This window comes from Oncorhynchus nerka, linkage group LG28, assembly GCF_034236695.1.
Source record: "Oncorhynchus nerka isolate Pitt River linkage group LG28, Oner_Uvic_2.0, whole genome shotgun sequence".
In the NCBI taxonomy this organism is placed as follows: Eukaryota; Metazoa; Chordata; class Actinopteri; order Salmoniformes; family Salmonidae; genus Oncorhynchus; species Oncorhynchus nerka.
Genome location: NC_088423.1, coordinates 46,406,311 through 46,417,872, shown reverse-complemented (window position 1 = coordinate 46,417,872; position 11,562 = coordinate 46,406,311). Strand labels below are relative to the sequence as shown.

General features: G+C 44.4%; 1 protein-coding gene across 1 annotated transcript in view; it reads right to left on the bottom strand.

Annotated features, from left to right (window-relative positions):
• Window positions 1-7,459: 7,459 nt before the first annotated feature.
• The window catches only part of LOC115113308 (tight junction-associated protein 1-like), a 121,680-nt gene continuing 117,577 nt past the window's right edge, over window positions 7,460-11,562 (bottom strand). Inside the window, exon 10 of the mRNA XM_029640822.2 lies at window positions 7,460-10,270. Within this exon, the coding sequence (XP_029496682.2) occupies window positions 8,771-10,270 (1,500 nt within the window). The 3' untranslated portion in view covers window positions 7,460-8,770. The remainder of the gene's footprint in view (window positions 10,271-11,562) is intronic.

Here is an 11,562-nt window from a genome sequence, read left to right as displayed (position 1 = left end):
GGAGACTATCACTGATATATTAACGCATCTGTTTTCTTTGATGTTTTGGACGGAGGGTACAACACGTCAAGGTTAAGGCATGAAGGCTTCGAAGATACACAATCTCTGCATGAAAGAGAAATAGAGCGCGGGAATTAGAGGCCATTCATTTCGATGCACGTTGCAGAACAGCACATTCTCATGTAAGCGTAAATCCATCACTCTCCACAACTCCCATTCAGTTTGGTTGGTAATCAATTCAAGGACTCTTATCTATCGAGTAACCCAGTGAGGCAGGTTTCTGATGTTGGGTAGCATAGATACAAAGCATTCCATTCCCGTAGGACAGCTAAATAATGAGTGGAAACAGATATCCATAATTAATGGACATCTCGGATCAATTTCCCAAGTTGCTAAGTGATCAGGACAAACAGACTGTTTTCTAGTGTATCACTATACGCAACCCCTCGCTGGACATGTGCTCAGAGGGCCCAACACCTGGTGGCATGATAAAATTGGCATCAAGGACACAGACATTAGTTTCAATGTTATCATAGCAATGTGATGGACTGACGGCAGCTGTAAGTAGGCTACTTACAAACGTATTGTTCATGAGCAGATTGTTGACCTTCTTGCAGTCAACATCATTGGATGCCACACAAAGAGATTCCTATAGAGAGGAGGACAGAATGCCCACAGGGAGGCAGGCTGTTTCACTGCTGGACCATGCCAAACATGAAAGGTGCAATTCTGGCAAAGAGAAGATTGTCTGCTATGCAATCAGATGCCTCTGAGGTGAAGAATCTCCTGTCTAATACAAGCATTTAATTAGATTAGGGTTCCTTTTTCATCGCTGTCCCCTTTCTCAGACAATGAAAGCACAATTTCAGCCATGGAAATCGAATTTGAGCTGAAACCAGATCGTATTCTTTTGATGCAGCTCTAATCACCTAGGTTTTACCATTCGGTGAGAACCTTTGTCTAAATCATTCACACACATCACAAGAGGGTTTAGTCTTTTGGTTTTTATGTTCGTATTCTTTTCAGTTAATCATTGGAGGGGAAACCTCAACCTCCAACTGGACTAACATTTTGAAAGTGTTCCTCAATGACAGTTATCAGTAGGGGGCACCCCTGGATAAGAGTTCTAATCTTACAAGGGAAAAGTGGCACATCATATCATTGAAAGTCAAATGTTGACGTAACATTGCTTAAATTAACATCCCATGTCTACATAACCAGACCACAAAAGTAAAGTTTAAAATATTTTATTTGTTTTAAAATATACATCAGTTTACAAATTCAGAAAATAAAATTAGTACAGGTTTAACAGTCTTGTGTATAATATTGTCTTTGAAGTAATTCTTTTTTTTTAACAGGGAGAACATTTTTAGCCCGCTTACATACAAAAGAAAGGAAATCTACAAAGCCGTGAAAGAACAGACACTGCAGCGGGAGTGTGATGAATATGCAACCAAAGAAAAACATAACGGAGCCCACTTTTCTCAGTATGAGAGAATAATCAGATTGCCACTTAACTCCATGCAAGACAGGTAGACATGGTTTGTGCGAATGAACCCAGTAACAGAACTGGATTCACTGTTGGGTGGGTCTGGACTTGAGACCTTACAACAGTTTCCTCGCAATGGCGTCCATCAGGTACCAGACTGCAGTGTCCCCTAGAATCAAAAAAGTTATAGGTATACCAGTATTTATCCCCATTAAACACAATTTCATATACTTAATTCACCTGCAGACAAATAAAATAAAGTGCTGAATTAGGCATGTAACAGGGCTGCCCAACCCTCTTCCTGGAGATCTACTGTCCTGTGGGTTTTCAGTCCAACCCTAATTTAACACACCTGATTCTACTAATTAGCTGCTCAACCAGACCTTAACTAGCTGAATCAGAACCGCTAAATTAGGGTTGGACTGAACCTACAGGACAGTAAGATCTCCGGGAAGAGGGTTTGGGGCAGCCCTGGCCTATAACATGCATTTCATTCATATCAATGGGAGAATTCAACAACTCAACACCATAAATGTAGACATGAATAAGATGTAAATAACAAACAACAATGGAGGCATATATTGACGTGAGAAGACAGTGACAGCATCTTTATTAGTATTCCTGAACCATGTAATTGCAATGACAACGGCCTCGTGCAGGGACTGGCTTTGTCATCAAGCTCAGATTGTATGATTACGCCGTCTGTGTGGGAGATTACACAGTAAACCCCGTCTCTGTATTCATATGTAGAGCCAGGGTTTTCTAATTGTATAATGTAATACTTTTACACTCCAGTTGTTCAAATATTCTTGCAGATCAATATTTCCAATAAACCCCTGGCGCTGTCTCTCAACTGTCACAATGGAGACAAGGCTCCTGTGAACCAACTGGCATGCTGTTTAAATCATGCTCAGACTAAAAGCTATTTCGTGAAAATAACTGAGCGAGCTACCTGTTAAAAGGTCACCGTCACAGAGGGATTACCGTCATGACCAGTGTGTTTATTCCATCGCATCAGATAAAAGGAGTGACGAAGCCGACATTTCTCAACCTAAATTTAAAAAGCTCCACACGAGTGGAGCATCTCGGGGGAAGGCGACCTTGGATCAAAGAAGAGACGCGTCAGCAGAGATGTGTTCAATTATATTCACGAAAGAGGAGTCATTAAAGTTGCAGGAGACCAGATGTAAAGGCCTATTTATACTGCTTAGTACATTGGAGCCTGCACATTTAATTCCCTCTTTTTCCATTTCAGTTTTTGTATTTGCACGAAACCGTGAAATATTAAAAACATAAATGTCCATGTTGAAGACCATGACAGACTACTCTACTCCTTTTTGAAGTATTAGAGACCTATTTCTGAGGGTAATAAAACATGAATAATTTAGTAAAGGGTTGTTACAACTCTTAATTATGGGCTATTAACACCATTTATAATGAAAAAGACCAATAAGCAGACTCCAAGCAAAAGAAAAGAGGTTTAAAAAGTGTGAGGGTGGAGTGACGTGAATTGTGGATTTGGGGGCCCGCAATCCAGGGTCCCGGTCCGTTACACTGAAGAAAATGGCGATGAATTATTCAGGGACCTGGAGTGCAGCAGAAAGCCTCCAGCGTGTTGGATATAGTATGTGGAGAGACTTTTATACCGGGATCTGGTGACTCATCTCGCTCTGGAGGGAACACAGTTACCTCGTATGACACCAGTGACTGGCAGCGGCACAGGACTTTACAGTACAATGATGCTAGTTCCTTGATATGTGGCTTTTACTTGTTGGTCTAAGAATAGAGGTTTAAACAGGGGGGGGGACTAAAACCCACATCTATACATATATAGTGAGAAGGCAGGCTCAAGAGACATCAGGGATGAACATTTCTAGGTGGTGTCTGTGTTCCAGATCAGAATTAGGGCATTTTTATAATGCGGCATGGACAGAGTTTACTGGCGCATCTTTTCTAACCTTGTGGAAACACAGTACTTGGCAAAAGCCCTCCGTCGTAATCATGAAGTGTTGTTGCATTTATCATCTTTGATCATTTAATTTGTCTTCAAAATGTAAGTGCAGGCAATTCAGAAAGTATTCAGACCCCTTCACATTTCACATTTTGTTATGTTATAGCCTTATTCTAAAATGATTTAAATAAAGTTTTTCCTCATCAATCTACACACAATACCCCATAATGACAAAGCGAAAACTGTTTTTTTTGTTGTTGAAATTGTTGCAAATAAAATAAACAGAAATGCCTTATTTACACAAGTATACAGAACCCTTTGCTATGCAACTTGAAATTGAGCTCCGGTGCATCCTGTTACCACTGATCATTCTTGAGATGTTGCTACAACTTGATTGGCATGATTTGAAAATGCATACAATTGTCTATATAAGGTCCCACAGTTGACAATGCATGTCAGAGCAAAAACCAAGCCATGAGGTTGAAGGAATTGTCAGTAGAGCTCCGAGAGAGGATTGTGTAGAGGCACAGATCTGGGAAAGGGTACCAAAACATTCCTGCAGCATTGAAGGTCCCCAAGAACACAGTGGGCTCCATCATTCTTAAATTGAAGAAGTTTGGAACCACCAAGACTCTTCCTAGAGCTGGCCGCCCAGCCAAACTGAGCAATCGGGGGAGAAGGGCCTTGGTCAGGGAGGTGACCAAGAATCCGATGGTCACTCTGACAGAGCTCCAGAGTTCATCTGTGGAGATGAGAGAACTTTCCAGAAGGACAACCATCTCTGCAGCACGCCACCAATCGGGCCTTTATTGTAGAGTGGCCAGGCTGTGTGGATGTTTTTCAGCGGCAGGGACTGGTAGTCTAGTCAGGATCAACGGCGCAAAGTACAGAGAGATCCTTGATGAAAACCTGCTCCAGAGCGGTCTGATGAAACCCAGATTGAACTCGTTGGCCTGAATGCCTAGTGTCACAGACCACAGACTGGGGCGAAGGTTCACCTTCCAACAGGACAATAAACCCTAAGCACACAGCCAAGACAACGCAGGAGTGGCTTCGGGACAAGTCTCTGAATGTCCTTGAGTGGCCCAGTCAGAGTCCGGACTTGAACCTGATCGAACATCTCTGGAGAGACCTGAAAATAGCTGTGCAGCGATGCTCCCCATCAAACCTGACAGAGCTTAAGAGAATCTGCAGAGAAGAATGGGAGAAACTCCCCAAATACAGGTTTGCCAAGCTTGTAGCATCATACAAGGCTGTAATCGCTGCCAAAGGTGCATCAACAAAGTACTGAGTAAAGGGTCTGAATACTTATGTAAGTGTGAGATTAGTTTAAAAAAACTGTTTTTGCAAAAAAAAACTGTTTTGTCTTTGAGGTATTGTGTGTGTAGATTTGATGAAGGGAAAAAACGATTTAATCCAGTTTAGAATAAGGATGTAACGTCACAAAATGCAGAAAAAGTGAAGGTGTCTGAATACTTTCAAAATGCACCGTATATGATATTACACAGTCTTCAGCCCACAGAGGGTTGCATGAACAAATACAAGCAGATGGCTTAGAGTCTGACTCAGAGTTAAGAACACTGCATGAGGTGTGTGACTTCATACTGGATTACTGCCTTATACTGAAGGGCTTTCACTGTGAGCTGTCAATCAGGGATCAATAAAACAGCAGGACAGTATCCGGCTTCATAACCACGCAATCAAAAAGCCATTAGAAAGGCAAATACATGAATGAAAATGCAGACTTTTGCCTCAATCATCCTTATTATGTACTAAAGCTACAGTTGAAGTCGGAAGTTTACCTACACCTTAGCCAAATACATTTAAACTCCGTTTCACAATTCCTGACATTTAATCCTAACAAAAATTCCCTGTCTTAGGTCAGTTAGGATCACCACTTTATTTTAAGAATGTGAAATGTCAGAATAATAGTAGAGTGATTTATTTCATCACATTCCCAGTGGGTCAGAAGTTTAAATACACACAAATAGTATTTGGTAGCATTGCCTTTAAATTGTTTAACTTGGGTCAAACGTTTTGGGTAGCCTTCCACAAGCTTCCCACAATAAGTTGTGCCCATTCCTCCTGACAGAGCTGGTGTAACTGAGTCAGGTTTGTAGGCATCCTTGTCTCGCATACGCCTTTTCAGTTCTGCCCACACATTTTCTATAGGATTGAGGTCAGGGCTTTGTGATGGCCACTCCAATACCTTGACATTCTTGTCCTTGAGCCATTTTGCCACAACTTTGGAAGTATGCTTGGGGTCATTGTCCATTTGGAAGACCCATTTGCGACCAAGCTTCAACTTCCTGACTGATGTCTTGAGCTGTTGCTTCAACATATCCACATAATTTTCCTGCCTCATGATGCCATCTATTTTGTGAAGTGCACCAGTCCCTCCTGCAGCAAAGCACCCACACAACATCATGCTGCCACCCCCATGCTTCACGGTTGGGATGGTGTTCTTCTGCTTGCAAGCATCCCCATTTTTCCTCCAAACATAATGATGGAGGACAGAGGACATTTCTCCAAAAAGTACAATCTTTGTCCCCGTGTGCAGTTGCAAACCGTAGTCTGGCTTTTTTATGGCGGTTTCAGAGCAGTGGCTTCTTCCTTGCTGAGCGGCCTTTCAGGTTATGTCGATATAGGACTCGTTTTACTGTGGATATAGATACTTTTGTACCGGTTTCCTCCAGCATCTTCACAAGGTCTTTTGCTGTTGTTCTGGGATTGAGTCGCTCTTCTCGCACCAAAGTACGTTCATCTCTAGGAGACAGAACGCGTCTCCTTCCTGAGCGGTATGACGGCTGGTGTTTATACTTGCATACTATTGTTTGTACAGATGAACCTGGTACCTTCAGGCGTTTGGAAATTTCTCCCAAGGTTGAACCAGACTTGGAGGTCTACAATGTTTCCCATGATGTCAAGCAAAGAGGCACTGAGTTTGAAGGTAGGCCTTGGAATACATTCACAGATACACCTCCAATTGACTCAAATGAGGTCAACTAGCCTATCAGAAGCTTCTAAAGCCATGACATCATTTTCTGGAATTTTCCAAGCTGTTTAAAGGCACAGTCAACTTAGTGTATGTAAACTTCTGACCCACTGGAATTGTGATACAGTGAATTATAAGTTAAATAATCTGTCTAAACAATTGTTGGAAAAATGACTTGTGTCATGTACAAAGTGGATGTCCTAACCCACTTGCCAAAACTATAGTTTGTTAACAAGAAATTTGTGGAGTGGTTGAAAAACGAGATTTAATGACTCCAACCTAAGTGTATGTAAACTTCCGACTTCAACTGTACATAGAGAATGTCTGATGCTGAACACATTTTATGGATTACAATTAAGACAAATTCAACATGGCTAAATACAGAACGGTAAGTCAATTGAATATACTGGACCAAATTAAAGTCCAAAAGGAACACACGCACACAATCAAAAATCAATCCATAAAATCAAAAATTATATCCATACAAAAGCATGTAGATGAAAATGGACCTATAGCGAAAATAAACGCCAAATACCGTAAAGCCATGATTACATTCCAGATTAGGTGTATATAGAAAGGGCCAAAGATTAAAACAACTTTGCATTTTTTCAATTGATCTGAACTCTCTCCACCAGAATATCTAGGGGTGGGGACATCTGATAAGCACACTGATTAAATACTTAAAAGGTTGGCTGAACACAGAGGAAAACATGAAATCATTATCCTCTTCACAGTTTACTAGTATAACATCCTCTGTGAACCCTCACAACGGAGACTGGGTAGTACACCAACAAAAATACTTTCCTGATCAGGAAATTGTCAACGGTAAAGAAATAGCAAAAATCTCATCAACCAGCCCTGTCATACCATGCAGACCTTTCGCCTTCGATTATTCCTTGTCACTTTGATATTCTGGAAACATACTATTGTTACTGAATACATTGCTAACAGAAGTGGTACACAATGAGAATTGAAGGCATCTTCAAGGAGAATTACCCCCCCCCCCCCCCCCCCCCCCCCCCAGGGCCTAGTGAATATTTCCAAAACACATCCACAAAAATACCTTGAAGGTTGTCGTGGTTCTTCTGAAAAACACCGTGTTCCATGCCATTTAGGTCTTCCTTTGTAAAACCCCATGTGAAGTACCAGAGTTAACAATAGAACTATAGGCCTGTTTGTTTCTTGAAATGAAAATACAGATGACTAAATCCAATGACAGATCAATAACAGAACAAAAGTGAAAGAGTAGAAATACTTTGACTGTTCTCGACCATTAACGCCATAATAGTTGCATAAAAATCTAAATGTCAAAATCAAAATGATTTGAATGAAGAAGCGATTTGAAGAAATAAAAAAAGGTAACAATTACGATAATAGAAAGACAAATCAATGAAAACTAATGTGTTATTGAGAAAATAAACTTGAGTGAGACCGACAATTTCAGGAATTCATTGAGGGTGACCTTCCTAGTTCTTGTTTAGTTGACCAATTACAGAGAAGAGAGTCCTTAAGAGTGGGTCCTCAGACTGCTGCACACTTCAGGTGCTTCAGAGGGGCATCAGAATAGATCTTTTCTGGGAATTGTGGGGTTAGAAACCCCCTCAGACAGAGAGGGATAGGCACTGAGAGTCTGTGTGGGGGTCCGTTCCACCATCCACTCACACCAGACAACAGCATGCGCTTGCAAGTGCTTGCCCTCTTCACCATTCGTCCATTCAGAGATGGAGGTAAAGTTCTCCTGTTATCAGATTCCTGCATGACATATCATTTCTCTAGGGGGGAGGGGGGATCCAGGGTGAGAGAGAACCAACAAGGGAGAAGGCAACAACTCCCTCCATCCTGCATATCGCCGAGCATCTCAAGAGACGAGATGAAACGTTGCACCATCTGGGCTGTTCCATGAGAACACACACTGGCTGGATGTTTACACACAGGAAATGACCCTGCATCTCCTGTAGTCACCATTCTCCTCTCTGCAACAGTTTTGGAGTGTTTGAGAGACAGAAAACTAACCTAATTCAGAAACCCCTGTAGGACCCTTTGTTCTGCTACTGGAGGAGATTGCAGGTTTACAGTGGGAAAGAACACTTCAAACTTTACCATTCAACCGGCAGCCAGGCATCGCACATATCTTTTAAAGAACAGTCAGCTCTTGAATGTGGTTACTAGAGAATGTGTGTATTTCCTGACTAAACTCATGAGAGACAGCAGCACGGACAAAGGAAGGACCAACACAAATCATCTCTCTTTTCTGGTAAGATAAAGAGTCCACAGACCATTGAAGAGTTAGTCTGTCAGATGACCGATGAAGTGAGAGCAGTAAAGTCCCCTAGTCTCAGTCCAGCAGGTTACCATGCTCCTGTGCCCGGGTCAGGCTGTCTTTGCGGTGCAGGTGGTGGACTCCCATCCTCTTTGGGCTCTTCAGGGGTCGGCCGGGGGTGGAAGTGGAGGAGTTTGCGGGAAGGGGAGGGGTGTTCTTTGTGTAGTCCTCTAGCCCTGCCAGGACCCGGGGGGCTTTGATGGGGAAGTCCTGTGGCAGGATGTCTCTCTCCTCTGCAGAGCTGCCTACAGACCCAGTCTCGTCCACAAAATCATTCCTATTGGCCTCCGCCGGGCTGGTCTCCACAGTGATGGCCGTTGACACGGTGTCGCCACTGGTGTTGTCTCGGTCGTTGTCCAGTGGGTCCAGGGCCATCAGCAGCTGCTCGCTTTCCTCTGTGGAGAAGTCTGCTCCATAATGCCCCCTCCTGGTGCGGAGGTCAGCCATGCTGCTGGTGTCAGTGTCCAGGCTGGACTCTCGGCTTGCTGTCCAGCTGCGGGTGGAGGACCCCTCCTCCCCGTCCGAGTAGGCCCCCCGTAGTGCCCCCCTGTCGGAACCCCCGCCCACTGGCTTGCCGGTCCGGGTCCTCTCCAGGTCCTTGACCGTCTCGCTGCTGAAGGAGGTGCGGTTGACCAGGGTGCCCTCAGAGGATGGTGCCATCTTCTCCACAAACATGCGCTGCCAGTTGGCCAGCAGGTCCTCCTCGGAGCTACCTGAGCTGGCAAAGGCGCTGGGGGGCTGAGGGGGGCTGCTGAAGGGGCTGGACTGGTTGGAGAGAGGGTCTGCTGTGTCCAGCTGAGTAGGGGTGCGGCAGCGGTCACGCTGCCCCCCTCCCCCTGAGGAGGAGGACGTCCCAGATCGCCAGCCCCCGTCCGACACAGCGGGGCTGTTTGGCACGGTGCGCTGGCGCTCGTTCTCCTCGTCGTTCTGCACCAGGCTGAGGGAGATGGCCTGGCGTGTTGCGTAGGTGCAGTTGGGCAGGGGGCTGTTCTTGGGGATCTTCACCTTGTCGTCCGAGGAGAACTCGATCACCTTGCGGCCGGGATAGGGGGGGTGGGGCGGAGGGGGGGCTGGGTAGGGGTTGAGCTTCTCGAAGGCACCACCCTCTCTACCCTCCTCTCCTGATTGGCCGTCTGCTGACAGGCTGCTCTGGCTCCGACACATGCCGTTCTGCTGGAGGAGCTCCTGGGCCTGGCTGCTCTGGGCTGGGGCCCTGCTGCTGTGACCGGGACCCCCGTTCTCTCTACCCCCTCCTCCTGCCTGGGGCCCAGTCATGTCCACATGCACAAACACGTCCTCTGCCTGGGGCCGGCCTGCACTGCTGCTGGACTGGGCAGAGTTGAGCACCAGAGGCTCAGGCTTCTCCAGGATGCGGGCAATGACTGAGGTGGGCACCACGTCGGCGGGCGTCAGGCTCATGGTGTCGGAGTCCTGGCCCTGGGCCCCCTGGGAACTCTTATCCGGCAGACTGGCCTTCATGTGCTTGTTCACCATGTCCTGCAGCTCATAGGGCAGCTGGAAGACAAGAGGAGACAAACACAAAACGTGACAGGTTTTGCAGACGGGCAAAGACATGTTAAAATCAAAAGTCACAGGCTTGTCAAACTCAGAACGAATTTCTGAACTTTAAAGTACTTAATATTAGATGTAACTTGTAAATAAACCATGTTAATTAATAATGAGAACAACTCCCCCACCTGCACTCTCTCCCAATTCCCTCAATTAACTGCAACAACTTTAAAAAGGTCCAATATAGCTGTTTTTATCTCAATGTCAAATCATTTCTAGGTAACAATTAAGTACAGTGATTGTTTTCAATTAAAATGGTCAAAAATAATTAAAAAAATAGCTTCTTTGCAAATAGCAATTTCTCAAGCAAGAATTTTGCTAGGACTGTCTGGAAGTTGTCTGAGTGGGGAGGGGAAAACTGAAAACTAGCTGTTTTTTGCAGAGAATTTTAGAACTCTTTCTTATTGATCATGTAAATTCCATCCCACCAAAACAGGCTGAAATTCTTGCCAGTCTTTTCAAACAGCTCTTACACTAAAAAGAGCATTATCATTTTCACAGTATTATTCCAACCTCAGTGAGGAAATATATATATAAAACATTTAAAAATCTGCATCTCACAAGAGCTGACAAATCTTTCCCGACTTGCTGTGCTTTTAAACAGCATGTGATTCCACTTTAAGAGCTCGCAGTGGGAGTATTTAGATTATCATGTCAAATGCATTAAGCTTTAACTTTCCCTAATAACCGAGTGGCAAAGACTTAGCACTCATATCTCTCCCATGCAAGGACTTTGTGCTCCGATCCAAATTAGAAAGTGGCACATCTCAGTGGGATACGAGTGGCGACACGATTGTCAATTACAGTTCCAGATGATTTCTAAAAGAGCTGATGTGATCCTGTAGTGGATCAGTCTCTCTGTGTAAGAGCAGTGAATGACACTAACCCACGGCTGCCAGGTTAGACATCACGGGGGTGTCTGATGCTTGATATGTGAATGGAAGAGAACAGTGGGATCTATCAGTCAGCGCTGTGAAGGAGACAGTCTCCTGCTGCCTTTCTTCCCTGGCCACCAAATGTCTCCTTGTCCTTGACTCCATGTTCACAGGAACAAAAAGCAGAGAGAACAAGGGGAAAAAAAGGCTCACCTCCAATGAGATAATTGAAGGGGGGGGTGAGAAAGAAAGAAAGTGAGGAGCTGAAGTAAAGAAAAAAAGGCCGGCATCTAAGGCCCTTCTATCACGGTGATACTGGGTGTGACGAGCCAAGGCTGTGATATTGATATGTGGAAAATGGGC